This window comes from Pseudophryne corroboree, chromosome 7 (assembly GCF_028390025.1).
Source record: "Pseudophryne corroboree isolate aPseCor3 chromosome 7, aPseCor3.hap2, whole genome shotgun sequence".
Lineage (NCBI taxonomy): Eukaryota > Metazoa > Chordata > Amphibia > Anura > Myobatrachidae > Pseudophryne > Pseudophryne corroboree.
Window position 1 is genome coordinate 361,153,173 of NC_086450.1, and position 22,961 is coordinate 361,176,133.

General features: G+C 44.6%; 1 protein-coding gene across 3 annotated transcripts in view; it reads left to right on the forward strand.

The window, feature by feature from the left end:
* RSPH10B (radial spoke head 10 homolog B) overlaps positions 1 to 22,961 on the forward strand; it is a 125,885-nt gene that overhangs the window by 54,390 nt on the left and 48,534 nt on the right. For 2 of the 3 annotated variants that reach the window (XM_063934479.1, XM_063934481.1), the window contains 4 exons: positions 3,698 to 3,809; positions 11,201 to 11,280; positions 11,378 to 11,526; positions 12,328 to 12,435. In XM_063934479.1, the coding sequence (XP_063790549.1) occupies positions 3,698 to 3,809; positions 11,201 to 11,280; positions 11,378 to 11,526; positions 12,328 to 12,435 (449 nt within the window). The remainder of the gene's footprint in view (positions 1 to 3,697; positions 3,810 to 11,200; positions 11,281 to 11,377; positions 11,527 to 12,327; positions 12,436 to 22,961) is intronic. The other variant, XM_063934480.1, reaches the window with a different exon arrangement.

A 22,961-nucleotide genomic window follows, 5' to 3' on the forward strand; every position in this document is an offset into this window, starting at 1 on the left:
GACATGGTGGAGTACGCTTAATTTCATTCCCGCCCTCTGCAGAGGTTAATCCTTTCCAAGTGGGATGGTCTGCCTCATCGGATCAGGTCTCAAATGATCTCTTTGACTCCGGAGGTTCATCTTTCACTGAACTGGTGGCTCAAGGACCAACAGTTGAGCAAGAGCCGTCCCTTCTGGATCTCCAACTGGGTCCTCCCAACAACGGACCCCAGTCTGCGAGGTTGGGGCGCGGTGTTGGAGCAACACTCTCTCCAGGGTCGGTGGACCAGGGAGGAATCTCTCCACCCGACAAACATTCTTGAATTGCGGGCAGTGTTCAATGCATTGACACTGGCCCTGCCTCTGGTACAGAACAGGCCTGTTCAAGTACAATCAGACAACGCCACCATGGTGGTGTACATAAATCATCAAGGTGGCACTCGAAGCTGTATGCCAGTGATGGAAGTGTCAAAAATCCTTCGTTGGGCGGAACGCCATCTGCCAGCAATATCGGCAGTGTTCATTCTGGGAGTCCTCAAATGGGAAGCGGGTTCCTCAGTCGTCAGGACGTGCACGCCAGAGAGTGGAGTCTTCATCCGGAAGTCTTTCAACTCCTAGTGGACAAGTGGGGCCTACTAGATGTAGACCTGATGGCGTCTTGACACAATCACAAGGTTCCGGTCTTCGGATAAAGGACAAGGGATCCTGAAGCAGTGTTTGTGGACGCACTGGCAATTCCATGGAACTTTCGGCTGCCACACGTGTTCCTTCCGGTGTCACTTCTGCCCAGGGTAATACGGAAGTTCAAGCAAGAAGGAGGAATACTACTTCTAGTCGCTCCAGCGTGGCCCAGACGGCATTGGTTCTCAGACCTGCAGGGTCTACTTCCTCAACACCCAGACATCCTTGTTCAGGGCCCTTGTGTCTACCCAGACCAGGCTAGACTGGCTTTGACGGCGTGGCCCTTGAGGCTTCACTCCTGAGGGCCAAAGGATTCTCAGAGGCGGTTATTCAAACTATGTTGAAGGCCCGCAAACCGTCTTCTGCACGGATCTATTACAGTGTCTAGAATTCTTCCTTCACCTGGTGTGCTGCTAAGAGTTACGATGTATACATGTTCAGAGCTTCCAGACTTTTGGCTTTTCTGCAACAAGGCCTAGACTTAGGCCTTCGTCTGGCCTCCCTCAAGGTTCATGTATCGGCCTTGTCTGTGTGGTTTCAGAGAAAAATTGCATCTCTTCCTGACGTTCACACTTTCACTCGGTGATTTACGGATTCAGCCTCCCTATGTCCCTCCTGTGGCTCCATGGGATCTGTCTGTTGTCTTGAATGCCCTGCAAGAGTCTCCATTTGAACCTCTTGAGTCTGTGGAACTTAAATGCCTTACGCTTAAGTTCGTGTTTCTGCTGGTTATTGCCTCTGCTGGGAGGGTGTCGGACTTAGGCGCTTTGTCCTGTCGTCCACTTTTTCTAATTTTTCACCGTGACCGGGAAGTTCTTCGAACTCGCTCCTGTTATCTACCTAAGGTGGTGTCATCTTTCCATCTTAACCAAGAGATTGTGCTTCCGGCCTTTATCTCTTCTGGTTTGTCCTCCAAAGAGTGATCTTTGGATATGGTACGGGCTCTCCATATTTACGTGGAGAGGACTGCCTCTTTCAGGAGGTCTAATACCCTTTTTGTACTTTTTGGCTTTCACAAACGTGGCTGGCCTGCGAGTAAGCAAACTTTGGCCAGATGGATTAGAATGGTGATTGCACAAGTTTATGCACAGGCTGGACTTCCAGCTCCTGCTGCTATCAAGGTCCATTCTACTGGGTCTGTTGGACCTTCTTGGGTGGCTCGCCGTGGCGCGTCCGCTGAACAATTGTGCAAGGCGGCTACGTGGTCCCAAGTGAACACGTTCATCAGGTTCTATGCCTTTGATACTTACCGCCTCACAGGATGCTTTCTTTGGACGCCGGGTTCTTGCACTCGCAACAGTGCGTCCCCTCCCATGAGGAACTGCTTTAGGACATTCCCAATGTTATTCCCTGTGCAATACCAGTGTACCCCGCTGCAGAAAAGGAGATTTATGGTAGACTTACCATGGTTAAATCTCTTTCTGCGAGGTACACTGGATTCCACAGGCGCCCACCCTGACGCACTTATCTTCTTTGGGTTTGTATGGCATTATCAGCTAGTCCCTTCTCCTGTCGTGAGAACATGGTTTTATGTGACTAACAACTACCGTCTCTTTTACATGCTACTGCATTGGACTGGTTAACAAAACTGAGCTCCAGTGCCTGGAGGCGGTGCTATAGAGGAGGCGGTGCAGTGCATCCTAGGAACAGTCAAAGCTTTAGCCTGTTGGTGCCTCGGATCAAGACCCAACTCTACACCCAGATGTTATTCCCTGTGGAATCCAGTGTAACCCGCAGAAAGAGATTTAACCATGGTAAATCTACCATAAATCTCCTTATTTATAATAAGCGGGATATTTCTGAAGTATTGGCCATGTTTAGTTCACAAAAACGAAATTTTGACAGTTGCTATGTTTAACCACTGCGTTCCTTACATTATTATAGATTTCCCCATTACTGTTATATACAATGCTTCTTTATGAATAAAATACATGTTTGCCCAGATCTTACAGATTATTTTAAACAATCTATAATAATGAGATCACAGTTGGGGTGAGCACTAAATGTATCCAATGTTGGCATTTTATGGACATCCCCGAAGCTGTTGGACTTGTTCCCACTGGTAACATCTCACAGGCGTCACCGAAGTTGGAGTAGTATGCCACATGGCAGAAATTTGTTATCACAGGCCCATTGTCATTAGCAGGTGTAGAGTGAGGGGGAGTGGGATCTCACACTGGAAAGCTTAAGAAGATGGCACTTGGTGCACCCACACATCAAACGATGGTGAAAAGGTGGGTGTGAGATTGATCACAAGCTCAATCCCACTCTCCATGTTTTTTTGTCTGCTACTGAGAGAGGAACGGAGGAGCCCTAGGGGGTCATTCCGAGTTGATCGCTAGCTGAAAATGTTCGCTGCGCAGCAATTAAGTAAAAATCCGGCACTTCTGCGCATGCGTATGCGGCGCAGTGCACTCGCGCGACGTACTTTCACAATGGCCGATGTATTTTTACACAAGGTCTACCAAGGATTTTCAGTCGCAATGGCAGCCGCAGAGTAATTGACATGAAGTGGGCATTTCTGGGTGTCAACTGACCGTTTTCAGGGAGTGTTCGAAAAAACGCAGGCGTGCCAGGAAAAACGCAGGCGTGGCTGGCCGAACGCAGGGCGTGTTTGTGATGTCAAATCCGGAACTGAACAGTCTGAAGTGATCGCAAGCGCTGAGTAGGTCTGGCGCTACTCAGAAACTGCACAATATTTTGTTTGTAGCCGCTCTGCAATCCTTTCGTTCGCACTTCTGCTAAGCTAAAATACACTTCCAGAGGGCGGCGGCTTAGCGTTTGCACGACTGCTAAAAACTGCTAGCGAGCGATCAACTCGGAATGACCCCCCCCGGTGCACCAAATAGGGATAGGAGCATATTAGTAAAATACATTTGATAGGTACTACTGCAGGAAGATTTGGGGTTCTGTTATTAGCCCATGCTCGGATTTTCACCTGCATATTACACTGTTTGCACTTCATGCACTTTCATAGTGAACAGTTTAGCCTGTACACTGATTACAGAAATGTTGTTTGTACATATTATGTTTTCAGCAGGTACTGCCGACCCAGAGGAGGTACACTCTCCATTTGCTACAATGTTGATTCGAACTTTTTTGACACATATCATCTATTTGGCTTATCATATCACTCACACACAGAATCTGTAAGTTCATTCTTTTTGTCCCATATAAATATAAGCGCAGACTCTTCTGAATCACCTAGGCCTGGATTGAAATGTCTCTTAGACTGTAGCAGCAGAATGTAGGTTAACATGACTTGTAGACATCGAGGCTAAGAGCCTAATTCAGACCTGATCGCTGTGCTGCAAATTTGCAGAGGTCTGCGATCAGATAGTCACCGCCCTGGGTGAGTGAAAACCCGCCCTGTGCAAGTGTGTGAATGCATGTGTACGCCGTGCAAAAACTTCGCCATGTAGCGGACATCTGCAGATGCATTCGCCACTCACTCACCATCGAATGATTTTTCCAGTCTGTGCATAGCCCGGGACTTACTCCTCCAGTGCGATAGAATCAGGCTGATCGGGGCCGGAGCTGACGTCACACACCCTCCCTGAAAATGCTTGGGAACGCCTGCGTTTGTCCAGACACTCCCAGAAATCAGCCATTTACCACCCCCCAAATGCCCACTTCCTCCCAATCACCCTGCGTATGCCTAGTGATCAAAATGTTCGTGCTATTTTGTTGGGGTGGTCTTCTGTATGCCGACTGACGGGTTCCCGGTGCACAGTATACCGGCGCCGGGATCCCGACAGCCGGCATACCGACACTTATTCTCCCTCGTGGGGGTCCACGAACCCCCTGGAGGGAGAATAAAAAAGTGTGCGTGCCCGTAGCGTGGCGAGCGCAGCAAGCCCGCAAGGGGCTCATTTGCGCTCGCCACACTGTCGGTAAGCCGGCGGTCAGGCTCCCGGCGCCGGTATGCTGGTCGCCGGGAGCCCGACCGCCGGCATATCGTAGTGAACCCATTTTGTTGCTGTTTGGTGTCATTGCGGTGCATGCGCAGTCATTCCATAATGGCCCGCTGTGCGAATTCGCACAACAGTGATCAGGTCTGAATCAGGCCCTAAATTGCTGTCAACTGGTATGCTGGTCTTTCCTGGTTTTACTGGATTAAAGCTAAAATAACAAAAATGGTGTCCTGTGTCTAAATGAGTTGATTTTAAAATCCCGGCAGATGGGATCCCAACAGTCAGAATACAGATAGCGGGGTCCTAACAGTCAGAATTCTGATGGATTCCGGAGGTAATTAGTAGGGTTAGGCACTAGGGGAGGCAGTGGCGTCAGAAGACGGGTGCGGGGGGTGCGGCCCGCACCCGGGTGTTTCCCTCGGAAGGGGTGACACCAAAGTGCCAGCTCTTCTGTAGTGACAGGAGCCGAGTGCTGCAGTGAGATAATCTCCTGCAGCACTCTGCTCCTGTCACAGATAAGAGCCGGCACTGCAAGCTGATCAGTCTCCGGGGGCAGCCAGTATCTTCGGGGAAGCTGAACATGCCCCTGGAACGTAGGAGAAAAGGTCCGTGAGGCCACGCCCCCATTAAATTAGGCCACATCCCCTTTTCAGATGCCCGCGGCTCCAGCGGGCTGGGCGGGGGATGGGGGTTGATAATACAGAGTGCGCTTCGGTTGTCACCACACCCGGTGACGCCTCTGGGGGGAGGGTTAGGGTTAGGCTGCGGGAGTGTGAAAGGTTAAGGTTATTTTGCAGGGGGGGAAGAATGGTTAGGGTGAGGCTGTTAGCGGGGGATGTTAGAGTTAGGCTGCAGGATGGGTGGGTTAGTGTACGTGTAGGATTAGGGGTAGGGTAAAAATACAGCGATCCATTGGGATTCTGACCATCGGGATTTGCTGTCGGTATTCTGACTGCTGGAATCTCGACTGCCAGGATTTTATACCCAACCCATTTAGACACTGACACAATGGTATTCAATTATTTTCACCCTCTTCCACACCCGTTCTGTTTCTGATGACGAGCGTGGAATAATCATTTCAGCTTGCTACCCCTAGGGTAGTGAGGACACCCAACCCTTTACGCAACTAAACCAGATTACTATGGGCACGATATGCAAGATAACGGGGATCACTTTAGAAAGGCGTGATATATCATTTGAATACCGCCCAATTTTTGTTATTTTAGCTGTTTATCCCCAAATATTCAAGTTACAGTTATATAATATGGTTTTAAAGTGCAGAATATCAGCTTTAATTTGAGGGTATTCACATCCAAATTGGAGGAAGGGTTTAGGAATTACAGCTGTTTAATATGTAGCCCCTCTTTTTCAAGGGACCAAAAATAATTGGACAATTGACTCCAAAGCAGTGCTATTGACAGGTCTGGGCTATAACTTTCTTTTTGTTTTAATCAATTAAGCAGGCAAAAGGTCTGGAGTCGATTCCAACTGTGGCATTTGCATTTGGAAGCTGTTGCTGTGAACTCGCAACATGCATTCAAAGGAGCCCTCAATGCAGGTGACTCAGGCCATCCTTAGGCTACAAAAAATTTAAAAACCATCAGGGAAATAGCGGGAACCTTAGGAGTGGCCAAATCAACAGTTTGATACATTCTAAAGTATTTCTCTGGTGAGCTAAGCAATATAAAAAGGCCTGGATGTCCATGGAAGACAACAATGGTGGTTGAACGCATGTTCCTTTCCATGGTGAAAAAAAAAAACAACCTTCACAACATCCAGCCAAGTGAAGAACACTCTGCAGTGAGTAGGGATTTTATTCTCCATATCTACCATAAAGAGAGACTTCACATATTTGAAAGCGTTCACCATAAGGTGCAAACCATTCATAATCCTCAAGAACAGAAGGCCAGAATAGACTTTGCCAAAAAAATGTTTTTTTTTAGAAAAGCCAGCCCAGTACTGGAACAGCAATCTTTAGACAAGAGAAACTAAGATCACCCTGTATCAGAATGATGGAAAGTAAAAAGTATGGAGAAGTCCTGGGATAACTCATGATCCAAAGCATGCCACGTTATCTGTAAAACACGGTGAAGACCGTGAAATGACATGGGCATGTATGGCTTCCTATGGCACCAGTCACTAGTGTTTATTGACAATGCAACAGAAGCAAACGGATGAATTCTGAATTGTGTAGGGATATACTGTCTGCTCAGATTCTGCCAAATTCAGCAGAGTTGATTGGACAGTGCTTCACAGTACAGCTGGACAATAACCTAAACACACTGCAAAAGCAACCCAGGATTGTTTAAGGTAAATAATTGGAATATTCTGCAATGTCTGAGTCAATCATGTGGGGCCAACTGTAATGACGTCTGAGTTGGCCGGAGGTGCGGGTGAGTTGGCCGGCTGAACTCGGACGTTTTTTTAAAGAGGCAATCATTTACAAAGCAATCATTTGCTCCGGCCAACTCGGACTTTGGTCTTAGTCTGATCGAGCATACATTTTACTTGCTAAATGCAATACTAAAGGCAAAAAAAACCTCATGAGCAAACAATAACTGAAAACATCTGTCAAAGTGTAACAAAGGAGGAGACCCATCATTTGGTAATATCTATGAGTTCCAGACTTCAAGCAGGCATTCCCTGCAAAGGGTTCTCAACAAAGTATTAAAAACTAACATTTTATTTATGATCATGTCAATATGTCCAATTACATTCGAACCCCTATATACATATAAAGAGAGATAGAGATGCAGAATAAACCGTCAGGACAACAGAAATCTTGGGGTGTGATACAGTGATATCTCTGGGGCCCCCTCAGATTTTATATATATAAAAACAAACAGATGGGGCGCTCCATAGTGCAGAACCAATTTAATTTGTTTAAAACAGCACCACAATGCTATTGCCCGAAATATGAGATATAATATCTTAGACACACTGGCTGAAACTGAATGACGTTTCCTGATAATTGCTGTGGAAATTGAGGGACGTAGATATACCCTAGTGAATATATACGCTCCTAACGAGGCCCAGGCCCAGTTTTTCTCAAAAGTGACGCAATTATTAGCTCGACGTACTACATACGAGCTTATCTTGGCGGGGGATTTCAATTCAGTTGTGGACGCTTCAATGGATAGGTCTCCCCCATCACGTAATCCCTGCCCTTCGTCGTGGTGTCATCTCCATAATCTAATGAATACTCATATGTTATGTGACCCATGGCGTCTCCTGCATGGAACGGAACATACTTATACACATCTATCTATAGCTAATAACTCCCTTTCTAGAATAGATTTTTTCATATTCGATAACTCTCTGAAGTCACAGGTAAAGGACACGACGATAGCAGACATATTAATATCTGCCCATGCTCCAGTAATTATGAAGTTGTGGCATTCTTGCTTGGCCTCGGGGGACCGCCTTTGTCGCTTCCCGGATTACCTATCTTTCAAAGCATTACATGACCAAGGCCCAAGGTACCTGAAACAGCTTCTGCCCCCATACTGCCCCACTCGATTACTGCGATCTGTAGATGAAGGACTTTTAGCAGTACCTAGAATCTCCCATAATTCATCTGGGGGTTGAGCTTTTAGTCATGCGGCTCCGACTCTATGGAACTCACTTCCCCGCACAGTGCGAGAGGCCCCAACTATAGAATCCTTCAAAAATAGACTCAAGACTTTTCTGTTTACTCAAGCATTTCCATAATGTCCCTTTTAGTATCTTCATGCTTCTGTATTTTATGAAAATGTACTTCATTATTTTCTGTACTATATTATGCTATGTATCTGTTAAGCGCCTTGAGTCCTATTGGAGAAAGAGCGCTATATAAATAAAATTATTATTATTATTATTACCTATCTCAATCTGAGGATTTTAAATCTTCACTGATAAATGCCTGGGCAAATTATCATGATGATAATATTGACCACTGCGATGATATTGTGTTGTTCTGGGAGGCGTCAAAGGCGGTTATGGGTGGACATATTATGCAATATGTATCTCGGCTTCGGAAAAGGATGCGGCAACAGTATAATGTTTTACAGGCGGCTGATATACCCGGAAGGTGCCTTCCGGGTTTATCAGTCAAATACATCACCGTCCACATTAGGGGAATACTTAAAGCATAAGAAACTTTTAGAGTCCTTTCTTATGGCACAGTCCAGGGCAAGATTAGAATACACGAAGCAAGTGTTTTACAAATGGGGCAATTGTCCAGGTAAATTACCGGCAACAATGTCTAGAAATAGACCGAAAAGGTCTTACATAACGGCGATTAGAGATCCAGTCACAAACAAAATGCTTATTGCGACTTCAGATATCTTATCCCACGTACATACGTGCATACATATTATACTGGCCTTTACCAAGGGATACCGGTGGATGTTTCTTTGCAGAATGATATCTTAACCAACGCCCGACTACCGACTCTGACTCAAGATCAAAGGGATTTATTGTCTAGGGATATAACGGAGGAAGAATTAAATACGGTTATTACGAGTCTGCTCTCTCACAAGTCACCAGGCCCGGATGGCTTGTCTGGTATTTATTATAAATTATTGAAATCAGAAATTACACCTACTTTACTTGAATTGTATAATAGACTGTTACATGATACCCCTAACTATCCTGCCTTTACAGAGGCATATACCACACTTATCCCTAAACCGGATAGGGATCCTTTGCTGGCAGAATCTTACCGTCCCATATCACTGTTAAATTCTGACTTTAAGATTTTAACCAAAATTTTGGCAAATCGCTTGCAATTAATGGCGCCGGACCTGTTGACATCTCATCAAACGGGATTTGTGAGAGGCAGACACTCTGTTAAAGCCATTAGAATGGCAATAGCGGCTGTAATAGCAGGTACTAAAGGTAATAGCAACAAAGGTATGTTGTTAAGCCTTGACACGAATAAGGCATTCGACATGGTGGCCTGGTCCCACATGTTTTCCATTCTGGAGAGACGAGATTTTGGTGCCCCATTTGTGAACTTGATAAAATATTTTTACACTGCCCCGACTACGAGACTTTTGGTAAACGCGGTTAGGAGTGATCCTTTACCATGTTCAGAGGCACTCGGCAGGGGTGTCCTCTGTCTCCCTTGTTATATAATCTCTGCATTGACCCCCTCTTCAGAATATTACAAGATTGGCCGGAGTTTTGTGGTATAAAAGTGGGCACAGCTGAATTGAAAATTTCTGCATTTGCAGATGATGTTTTACTCTATATCGCTAACCCCAGAGAAGCTCTGCAAAAAATACTTGATAAATTAGCAGAATATGGTGATGTCTCGGGCTATACTGTAAATATGTCCAAGTCAGAGGGATTATTATTACATTCACAAATGCATAGTCCAATTTGGGGGCAACGATTGCCACTGAAATGGGCGAAAGGTGCAATTACACACTGTACTTAGGTATCCGACTGCCTAAAAAGATATCGGAACTCTATCATCTGAATATTTCAAAAACGTTAGCAGAGATCACTAGGGAGCTGGATGTATGGAGCCATCTTTTGCTATCCTATATTGGCAGGGCTAGCCTCATAAAAATGGTGACATTCCCACGATTATTGTATCAGGCACACACTCGTGCTTCCCAGTCACTGGGTGTGAGAGGCTCCTGTCACTCTGAGGCCCACACCGCCTACAGCTTCCTAACCTATCTGGACAAGACGGCTCACCTCCACGCCGGGCACTAAGTGATGTAGCCTTGGGGCCCCTCCATAGGCGGATCCAGGGGGGGGGGGGGGCACTCAGGCCCTTGCCTCCCCTGTCGTTTCTGATTTCTTTTTTTTTTCAAAAGGAGAACAGCAGCAGCACTACTGCTACTTCCGTCAGTCTGATTTGATGAAAAAGCCGGCAGGCACTAGGACCCGCCGCGGCTCTAACAGCAAGTCCGTGTGCTCACACCTCAACCTACCTTCCCCACTGCCACCCGGCCAGAGTCCAGCCCAGGCGCGGGGTTCACATGCCAGCATCGAGTAAAACTGTTACTTATGACGGCGCAGAAGGCTTCATTAGCCCTCACTGCACCGCACAGTTTCCCAGCACTTCCTCCTCCACTTCCTTTGCCACCATGTTAGGTGCAGTCACACTCAGCCTCATCATTACCTGATGGTGTATTCTGTAATTCCACACCCCCTGTTATACCACACCCCTTATCTGGGAGCACGCGTGCCTTAGGTGCATGTAATATAACTATTACCGTTCCCCTATCATGGTGCCCCCCCTTTCATTTTCTTCTGGATCCGCCCCTGGGCCCCTCTGATTCTTGGGGCCCAGTACAGGTGTCCGCTTTGTCCCCCCACCCCCATCACCCCCAAATAAAGAAGGTAATAGCATCAGAAATTCCATGGTACAAATGCCATTGCACAGCCTAGGACAATACAGGCAGTTTTACCAAACCCGCCTGTGATGTGAATTATGGTATGGAAATTATGAATTGTAACATTGTTCTAAATGCTGAATACTGAAAGGACTTTGATAATATACAATTCTTACTTTTAAACTATCTACTAAACAATGACATCATTATTACAGTATGTACGGTAAATTACCACATTAGTAATGTTATACCTATATATTTTATATACATTTTACTGAACACAATATTTTACAGAGAGAAGAAGTTTTCCATTGTTGACTGCTTTTCCAACATCATGGCACAGAATATATCCCCCCATGCAAGTCACATCAAAGGTCTGTCTGTAGTCCCTGTCCTTATTCTATCTTTTTTTTCCATTACACAGTATATGATAAACTATCCCACTTGGTTCTATTCTGCTTATTTTTGTAGGGTTTTTACTCCTTGATGAACACAAGACTGAGCATGCAATGTCCTACATTGATAAATCCTGGGATATCTACAAAATCTACTGCCGGAAAAATTCTTCCCCTCCTTATGAGCCTACCATGACGATGAGGCATTTTATCTGGATGATGAAAGTGATTATAAAAGATATATTTTTTTAAACTGTATACTGGATGTTTTTTATTAACATTACACAAAGGTGCAAAGCTACACTTAAAAATACCAACCAATCAGAAATGAGCTTTTATCTGTTTGTACAGGTTGAGTATCCCATATCCAAATATTCCGAAATACGGAATTTTTTTTAGTGAGACTGAGATAATGAAACCTTTGTTTTCTGATGGCTCAATGTACACAAACTTTGTTTAATGCACAAAGTTATTAAAAATATTGGCTAAAAGTACCTTCAGGCTGTGTGTATAAGGTGTATATGAAACATAAATGAATTGTGTGAATGTATACACACTTTGTTTAATGCACAAAGTTATAAAAAATATTGGCTAAAATTACATTCAGGCTGTGTGTATAAGGTGTATATGAAACATAAATGCATTCTGTGCTTAGATTTAGGTCCCATCACCATGATATCTCATTATGGTATGCAATTATTCCAAAATACGGAAAAATCCCATATCCAAAATACCTCTGGTCCCAAGCATTTTGGATAAGGGATACTCAACCTGTAGTAGTTAGCAGTTGTACTGTTAGTAAAAAAACCAACAAAAAAAAAAACCAAGACATTTTTAATGGTTGCTAAAGGTTTTATTATAATAATCACCTGTCATTGTTACCTGTGCCACAATTTCAGTAATATCCCTCAATGTATCATTGTGACAAGCTTCGGTCAATAAATTGTACAGTATTGCCATAGTAGTTTTCAAGTGGAGTGATAACAGCATTATAATTTCTCTTAATTATTTGTGTCTCATGCATAGGATTTAAAAATCATAAATAACAAGCTCAGTGTCACGAAGATTGTGGACATTTTAGCGGATGATGACCCATGTGTACGGGATGGCAATGAAATCAATCTAGAGCTGGAGGTGAGTGACTCTGCTGTATGTACAATATGGGTATTGCATGAAATGAGAACATTTCTCTTCACCCCAATTTAAATGTTATGGTTGGTTCCACCCAGTGAGAAGGATTATGATCATGGTCAGGGATTATTGTTCACCCTCCCCATTGGCCTCCCATACCCACATCACATTGCTAACAGCACCACCCCCTTTACGTTAGGGCAGGTATGTCCAAACTGCGGCTCTCTGTTGAGAAACTATACATCCCAGCATGCCCTGACACAGCTTTAGCATTCTCTGACAGCAAAACTGTGTCAGGGCATGCTGGGATATGTAGTTTCACAACAGCTGGAGGGCTGCAGTTTGGACATGCCTGCGTTAGGGTGTTAAACAGCCAATGCAGACTCAGCTTCAGGCCAGCAGCCAGGGCTGCCCTTGACATTTGGTGCCCTAGGGAAGATTTTAGCTGCTGCTCCCCCCAACTACGTATAAATAACTCTTTTAAACAGAAAAATATTTTCTAGTTTCTTATAAAAAAAAAAAATTAATAAAAAGAGAGTCAAAGAAATATACAAGGCCTTTATTATAATCTAAATGGGATCAAAAAATATACACATACAAATCAGGCCCTAAAATTCTAGCTTATAGCTCTTAGAACAAGGGAATACAGAAACCTTAATACATGAACAGAAAAACAGGAAAATAAGGTTGATTGCAAAAGAATATTTTCCTCCTATGGGCAAAACCATGTGCACTATGGGGGGGGGGGTGCAGAAAGAGTTAGATTTCGGTGGGGTGTATTCCAACTGAAATCTAAATTGCAGTGTAAAAATAAAGCAGCCAGTATTTACCCTACACAGAAACAAAATAACCCAATCAAATATAACTTTCTCTGCACGTCATATCTGCCCCACCAGCAGTGCACATGGTTTTGCCCATTAGAGGAATATATTGTTTTGCAATCAACCTTGAATTAGGCCCTCAGTCAGCTACAAAATATACATTAATAGACACGACATGTAGACGTACTGTATGGCCGGTGTAATCAAATTTAAAAGTGAAAACCCCTTAAGAATTGATAAATTCACAAATGGAATATTGTTATAGTGACCCATATTCCTGCCAGCGCAGTACCCCATACAGTCTCCCACCCAGTGAGATGCGTTGACGTCAATTCCTGGGAAGGCACTGGCTAGTATTAGAGCTGTCTCACCTCTGGTCTTTTCGTGATAGCCCCTGTATTTCCAGTGGAGCGCTGCAGATTTGGTGAGATTTGACTATAAAAATTATTAGAATAATTAAAAGATTATATTTAAATGTTATAAATATCTTCTTCTAATATTTTTTATAGTCAAAACTCTGGAGAACACTAGAGTACGACAGGTGAGGTTCTGCCTACCCTGACTGCACATCATATGGGTCACATCATATGGGTCTTCCACCATAGTGCCCCATATGACCCCACCACTGTAGAGCTCCATATACACACAACACAGTAGTGTCTCATATGCATCCATCACAGTAGTGTCCCACATGCATCCAACACAGTAGTGTCCCATATGCACCCAACACAGTCATGTCCCGTATGCACAAAACACAGTAGTGTCCCATAAGCACCCACAAAGTAGTGTCCCATAAGCACCCCACACAGTAGAGTCCCATATGCACCCCACACATAGTGTCCCATATGCACCCCACACATAGTGTCCCATATGCACCCCACACAGTAGAGTCCCATATGCACCCCACACAGTAGAGTCCCATATGCACCCCACACAGTAGAGTCCCATATGCACCCCACACAGTAGTGTCCCATATGCACCCCACACAGTAGTGTCCCATATGCATCCAACACGGTAGTGTCCCATATGCATCCAACACGGTAGTGTCCCATATGCATCCAACACAGTAGTGTCCCATATGCATCCAACACAGTAGTGTCCCATATGCATCCAACACAGTAGTGTCCCATAAGCACCCAACACAGTAGTGTCCCATAAGCACCCAACACAGTAGTGTCCCATATGCACCATACACAGTAGAGTCCCTTATGTACCCCACACAGTAGAGTCCCATATGCACCCCACACAGTAGTGTCCCATATGCACCCCACACAGTAGTGTCCCATATGCACCCCACACAGTAGTGTCCCATATGCACCCCAGACAGTAGAGTCCCATATGCACCCCAGACAGTAGAGTCCCATATGCACCCCAGACAGTAGAGTCCCATATGCACCCCACACAGTAGTGCCCTATATGGACAGTCAAACAGTAGGGACATAGAAGATGGATACATGTGGGTAAGGGTGCACAATACAGTGGTTATACTTGTACAGTGATCTTGGAGTGGAGTGGGCATACTGACTTTGGATACAAATAGCTCTATACAGATACAACTTCAGATAGGAAATAATTCTTCCACAGACCCAGTATGCAGCAGGCATGGTGCGACTCAAGGGGAGAGGGCTATGGAGGGCTACACATTGTAGCTTTCCCCACCGACTCCGTGGTCAAGAGTAGTGAGGATCCTGATCTACTATCCATCACCAGAAGGAGCTCAGCTGCTGTGGTCCAGGAGCACACAGCCGAAATCCCACAACTGGCTTTGGTACCTGTGGGAGATGTGTTGGGATACCGGGAAGATTGCACTGGTCCCCATACAGATCCACCTTTAAAACTAAAACCATATAAAAGGACTCAGACTTCCACTTAATTGCTTATATTGACAGTGATATAGGCAATCACCCCAATATCGTAGTACATATGGCTCATTGGTTGTCTTCCACAAGTCGGAAAGCAGTTGTTGAAGCGAACATTAGGGACAGGAAGGCAGGGGAGACACTTGATAAAGCTGAATATTTATCTTATATAAAACCCTTTATGAGGTCTAAGAACACTGTACGCTATTTACGTATGAAGTACCGTAAGGGTACGCTCGTTGCGTAACTATCGCTTAGCCGTAGTCGAGACGCTCAAGCGTCACGTTCGCTCACGGCCAAGAGATCACAGGCAGGCACGCTATTGGCTGCCGACTAACGTAATGATTCGCTATAGCGTAGCGGACGCTCGGGACCACGAGGAGATCACCAGCGGCGCTGACGCTCACAATGTTAAACCTTTATATCTAAACCATAAACAATGTAATATGCTGTAAAACCTTAGTGTAGAGATAGGGTGTAGATGCAACACAGTGTAACCTTATTAACTCAAAAGCTGTTTGAGCGTCACCGACGCTCTGAGAATACTTAACACTATAAGAAATACACAGATACCTGGGCTTAGGGTCCAACGCCTAATATATATATATTATGAATGATATACTTGCAAAAGAATTAATACAAATACAAATCATACACTACAATATAACATAGACTACCTAACCAGATAACTACACAGGAAATATAATACAATTACTATTTAAGGGAAAATAAGAGAGAAAGAGGAGAAGAGAGAGAGAGAGAGAAATTGGCCCACAATAACAAGAAGATCAATATAGTTGCGGAGAAAAACTTACGCACAAAGGAAACGATCGCATGCGCCTCGGGACATCCAGCTCCCGATTTTCAGCAATGATAACCGTTGAAGAGTGAGAGCTGGATGTGATCGGCCTGTCTATTTATGCCCCACACACAATGCAATTCAATGGTCCCTACAATCTCATTGTTCATTGGACACAGGAATTCCTCCTCGCATTATAACAAAAGGTCATAGGTTGATTCATACAGGTGGGCCGTGACTATTTCCAACAGCTCAGGTGGGAGGGAAACTGGGTTTCCCGCCGCATGGATAAGTAAGTGCAAATACAGTAAATGTTCATAAACTTCTTATGTCCATAACTATTCGCACGAGCGATTAATCCGCTTCAAACCAACACCGGAATATTGCTAATTAAATACTCTTCCGATGGGTACTAAACACCACTGTATTACTCCTGTCTGACCCTTCGTATCAAACAAAGAGGGATTTCTCTGTTCACGAACATTCTATATTAACCAAACTTTCAGAATCTATCAAAGGGACCATGATCTACAAAATACATTATATAGTGAAAATATGTAACGATTGAGTCGCACGCTACGATCACATAAACTCTACCGTAAATACGCATACCGTGCGCCTGCGGGTGCCCGCGACTGTGAGTATGCGCACGTACGGGAGAGCGTACGCATGCGCAGCACGGACCTGTGTGAGGTGCAAATATGGTAGTGTGCATAGAGATATTTTTCTGACTTTGACAGTCCACCCTTTGGCAGTCAACAATAACTGCCACCTTCTAAAACATTTCAAAAAGAGAAAAATATATGTCAGGGGTTAATACATTTACATGGTTGGGTAGGGGAGGAGAGGAGAAGGTAGGAAAAGGGTATGACCTAGTGAGATAGCAGAAGCATGTGTGTATGAATCCGTGCTTGGGGGTCATGTATCATCGTGCCGTACGTGTTTTAAATCAAGCTTCGAGGTATTGCGAAGTATACATTTGAATTCCTTCTTATCCCGTGGTACGGGTCTGTGGATGGGCTGTCAAACTTTACCGAGCTCTTTTCGGCTTTGGTTGTAACAAAATGGGGGAGCACATTTTAGTTGATGATACATGAATGGGGGAGATATGTGATTGCTGATATCTGAGCCTGTATTCCCTATCGACTATGTGTGTCATTACCTGAGGGTTGTAGAAATGAAGAAAAGACATAATTACGGTAAATGCGGTGGTATTCTATGTCGGGTAAATGTACATTCGTCGATTGAGGTCTTGTTTGGTGTCTGTTGAATGCAGTCTTCTTTGTGCTTTTGCCCATAAGGTGCGAGCAAAAGCTGTCAATGTCCATAGATTTACAAAAGTGTTGGGCTAGCGTAATTTTAAAATTTCTAGGGAAACTGGGGATCCATGGCATAGTTCATCAAAAATCTGTGTATCAGGTTGTCAAAACTTCTTCTTTAATCCATCTGTTGTCTGTATATCGGCTCATCAAACTCCTCGTCCAAGTGGGTCTTTTTACCTTGGAGAAAACGGAAAAACAGGTGAAAGAAACGGACCGTAGAAATCGCATTTTCATCACATCATTGTTTCTACCGTTGGGTCATAAATCAAGTCCATTGGAATTACAGTTTCCTCACTCCTTAAACTCATTACCCTAGTACGACGATTGCACTCATTAAAGCCTGACCGCATCTAAATATCAAACCAATCGTTATGATAACACCTAAGATACATAGGAGGAACTTCCCAACATCCATTATGACTCCTTGAGCCCAGTCTCCTAAACCAGAGAACCAATTTCGCGGGTTCAACCATGACACCCAACCAGTCAGCTCATTACCTACAGCAGCAAGAGTGAGATTGTGTCTCCTGCGAAATTCCCACTTCAGTTGGAGAATATCGTCCATCTTTTGGTCTATGACCTCGACCGGGTCCTCGGTGCTATTCGTAATATATGTGCAACATTTCACGCCGTATTGTGTTGCCAGTGTGACACAATATCCGCCTGTCACTGCTGTGAGGTAATTAAGAACCATTCTATGCTGTACCAGTTCTGTTTTATAAGCCTGAAGTTCTCTTCCAGTATACCTAAACGTGTCATCATACATTTCAGTGATATTATCTAACAAATTTGCAAGCGCAGATATGTATTTATAATTCAACACTCCTCTGGCGGTGCGAGTGATGTCTAACGCGATTAGAAACTGAATCCCGGTGGATTCATGGATCATGTCAGAGGCCGGATGCTCTGTTCTTTCTATCAGGTGCCGTTTAACTACGTGCTCGTAATGGGTGTGAGTATAAGGAGTTTGGGCAACACGGTGTATGTCTTTCATTTTGTCATGTGATACAGTCATTACTTCAGGCAGTACTTTTCCAATATAACACAATCCTTCAGAGTTTGGGGCAAGCCACTTATACGCCTTTCTCCCGCATATGAAATATGCATCATCGGGGAGAACATATGGGACGGAGTAGGACATAACCATATTACACACCTTCCATGTGAAATCTCCTAACCCTAATTCTTCCATCTGCTTAGTACACGTATCAGGTTGTACGATATGTGCACAGTATCCTGGTGATACCTCTCCAACTCTCGTAATCCTATTTCCTAAGGTATACCTATACCGGAAAGATTTTCCTCTACTGGCTATGTGGCGTATAAGCTCTGTATCTGTAGGCATTCTATCTGCTCTATGCGAAAAGGTCATGGTTTGATTACTCCATGACACTTCCCAATTTCCCGGCTTTCGGGGATTGGAGATGTTAAAACATAATAGGGACCTATCCACATGGTATTGGTGGAGCTTCAAACTAGGAGGGCTGGAGATATTAAACCTCCTGTCCACCGGTCTCCCACCACTTAACTCAAGTACCTCCCCTAACGTTAAAGGAAATGGTACTAGCCCTGATTTGCTATGACCTTGAGGTACTTGAGAGCATACCCAACAATCTGTTTTATTTAACACACTACCCACTAAGGAGTGATAGTCACTCAATGGATGCCGGTCCATATGGATATTAAAACTGGATTGGCATTTCTTTATGCACCCATCCTCAATGACATTGTTACAGAGCCGACAGATACAGTTTTCTTCAGCTAACAATCCTTCACAATTCCTTCTATGGTCAATGCTATCGGATCGTTTTCTGATACTCGCCTTTGCTTGTTGATTATGTTGTTCTTGGAAAACTACGCCTCCATCTCTGTCATCAGAACCCATTCCAGAACCTCTCTCGACCTCCATGGTACTCTCGCCGGAACAGACTGCTCTGGTCAACATCATGGTCAACAGGAAAATCCGGATCACAGTCTCTTGGGGCAAGTCCATCTTGTAGGAGGAAACGGAGAAGAATGAGAAGGGGAAAAAAATAATTTGAGGGAGAGGGGATGGGAAGTTGGAGAAAAACAATAAAAGGGAACAGGGGATCGCCAGCTGCTTTTGGTCTTGTGATTTTCAATGCTCAGGTGCCGCCTCAATCCTCCTGGAACAGACACTCCAGTGATACAACCTCTACCGTCTGTTCCTTATCACGGGGCCTCTCTGGATCAGCAACCTTCTTACAGTGGGACGAATGAACCCAAGTCTCTCTCTCAGCAACCTTCAATGCTGTAGTGCTAGTCAATAAGACCTGGTATGGTCCTTCCCATCTGTCAATAAGGCAACCTGAGCGTAGAAAATTCCGTATCATTACATAATCCCCAGGTTCAATGTCATGACAATTACTATCTGGTAAATCAGGAATCACTAACTTCAGATTATCATTTTGATTCCTTAACTGTTTACTCATGTTAATCAAGTATTTTACAGTCACTTCATTGTTACACTTCAAATCATCCTGAGGGTTAATCATAACATGCGGTTGTCGACCAAACAAGATTTCAAAGGGAGACAGATTAAGAGGGGACCTGGGAGTGGTTCTGATGCTGTACAGTACAATGGGTAAAGCTTCTGGCCATGTCAATCCTGTCTCTGTCATCACTTTACTCAGTTTATTTTTAATAGTGCTGTTCACTCTTTCCACTTTCGCACTCGCCTGTGGACGGTATGGAGTGTGCAGCTTGCTATCAATTCCCATCAATTTACACATTCCTTGAAAGACATCACCTGTAAAATGGGTACCCCTATCACTTTCGATAATTCTAGGGATACCATATCTACATACAAATTCCTGCACAATTTTCTTAGCAGTAAACATAGCGGTATTTGTGGCCGCTGGAAATGCTTCGACCCAATTTGAAAAAACATCTATACAAACAAGTACATATTTCAAATTTCGACAAGGGGGTAATTGAATAAAGTCAATCTGTATTACCTGGAAAGGGCCGCCGGCAGGTGGGATATGAGATGGTTCTGTAGGTATTGCCTTTCCGATGTTCTTTCTCAGACAGGTAAGGCATGACATTGCTCTTTTACTCGCATGAGATGAAAATCCTGGGGCACACCAATATGCTCTTACCAACTTGCACATCCCTTCCTTGCCCAGATGAGTCAGCCCGTGAGCTGCCTCAGCTAAACATGGAAGGTATGCTCTGGGGGCCACTGGTTTACCGTGTCCATCCGTCCAGAGTCCTGAGGACTCCTGGCCATATCCTTTTGCCCTCCAGACTGCCTTTTCCTGTGTGGAACACAAATTTTGCATCTCACACAACTTCTGTGTGTTGATGGTATTAAATACCATCAGTTGTGTGGTGTCTGTCTGTCTGGGGGTAGCAGCTGCTAACTTAGCAGCTTCGTCTGCTCGGCTGTTACCAAGTGATACTGGGTCCTGGCTATATGTGTGTGCTTTACATTTAATAACAGCCACTCTGTCGGGTTCCTGTATCGCTGTTAGAAGCCTTTTTATGTGAGCTGCATGCGCTACCGGTGTACCAGCTGCCGTCATGAAATTTCTGAGGCGCCATAGGGCTCCGAAATCATGGACTACCCCGAATGCGTATCTAGAATCGGTGTAGATATTGGCTGATTTGCCCTTAGCCAATTCACATGCTCTGGTTAGGGCGACCAGTTCAGCAACCTGGGCTGAGTGAGGTGGGCCTAGCGGTTCCGCTTCTATGGTGCCTTGGTCATCTACGACTGCGTATCCAGTACACAAGTCTCCCGAGTCTGACTGTCTATGACAACTACCGTCCGTGTAGAACGTAAGTTCTACATCTTCCAGTGGGTTGTCACTGATGTCAGGCCTTGCGGTAAAATTTTGGGTCAAATATTCCATACAATCATGTGTGTCTTCCTTTGTATTAAATCCTCCTTCCCCACCACTCTCATCCTCCACCCTTTGCGCCTGTCCAGGCACACCTGGGAGATATGTTGCAGGATTTAATGCACTGCATCTCCTTATGGTGATGTTTACGGGGGCCATTAGTGCCAATTCCCATCTTGTAAACCGCGCTGATGAGACGTGTCTGGTTTGGGCAGAATTTAACAAGGCTGACACTGCATGTGGTGTATGAATTGTGAGGTTGTGACCTAGCACGACATCTTCGCTTTTCGTTACTAGCAATGCTATCGCAGCAACGCTTCGCAAGCATGTGGGGAGGGATCGCGCTACCGTATCTAGCTGAGCGCTGTAATATGCTACTGGCCTGCTGGCATCACCGTGCTTTTGGGTTAGTACGCCTGCCGCGCAACCAGCACTTTCTGTTCCGTATAGTTCAAAGGGTTTCCCATAGTCTGGCATACCTAATGCTGGTGCCTGCGTTAGGCACTGTTTAAGTCTCTCAAATGCTGTCTCAGACTCGTCTGTATGCGAAATCCGATCAGGTTTGTTTGAGGAGACCATCTCCTGCAAGGGTAACGCTAGAATGGAAAACCCTGGGATCCAGTTACGGCAATACCCACACATTCCTAAAAACGTTCTGATCTGTTGCTGGGTTTGTGGCAGAGTCATGTCTCTAATTGCTTGAATTCTATCAGCGGTCAGGTGTCTCAGTCCTTGTGTTAGACAGTGTCCCAAATATTTTACCTTAGTTTGGCATAATTGCAACTTGTCTTTGGAAACCTTGTGTCCTGTGTCTGAAAGATGAAACAGGAGCTGTTTCGTATCCTTCAGGGATGCTTCCAATGAATCAGAACACAGTAGTAGATCATCCACGTACTGTATTAATACTGATCCACTCACTGGTTGGAAAGACTGTAAACAATCATGCAAAGCCTGGGAAAATATACTTGGGATATCTATGAATCCTTGTGGTAATCGAGTCCATGTGTATTGGACTCCTCTGTATGTAAATGCAAACAAATATTGACTGTCAGGGTGCAGAGGTACCGAAAAGAAAGCGGAGCAGAGGTCAATAACAGTGAAAAATTTCGCAGTGGGAGGGATTTGCATTAGGATGACAGCTGGATTTGGCACTACGGGGAACTGACTCTCAACTATTTTGTTAATCCCCTTTAGATCCTGCACTAGCCGGTAACCCCTCCCCCCACTCTTTTTAACAGGGAAGATGGGACTATTGGCAGTGCTGGACGTTCTTACCAGAATGCCCTGTTGTAGCAAGCGCTCTATTACGGGATACACTCCTAACTCCACCTCTGGCTTCAGAGGGTACTGTGGGATTTTTGGAGCTATCCTACCATCTTTTACTTGTACAACTACCGGAGCTACGTTTGCCATTAATCCAGTGTCCTGTCCATCTTTAGTCCAAAGTGACTCTGGTATCTGAGATGTCATTTCTTCTACTTGGGAGGGAGTCCTATTTGTCATAATGGTATGTGACATTAATTTTGACGGGGAGTCTAACATGTCTCGCACTTCCTGAGCGTGATTCTCAGGTATGTCCAAGAATACACCTTCAGGAGTACAATAAATGACGCACCCCATTTTACACAGTAAGTCTCTTCCCAGGAGATTAGTCGGTGCCGATGCAGCCAGCAAAAAGGAATGCTTGGTATGTAAAGGCCCTACTGTAATCTCGGCTGGTTTGCTAACAGGGTAGTGCTGGACTACTCCCGTTACCCCTATGGCTGGAATTGTCTTACCAGTGGTTCTCATGCCCACTGTCGAATTTATCACTGATTTGGCCGCCCCTGTATCTACAAGAAAGTTTAATGATTTACCAGCTA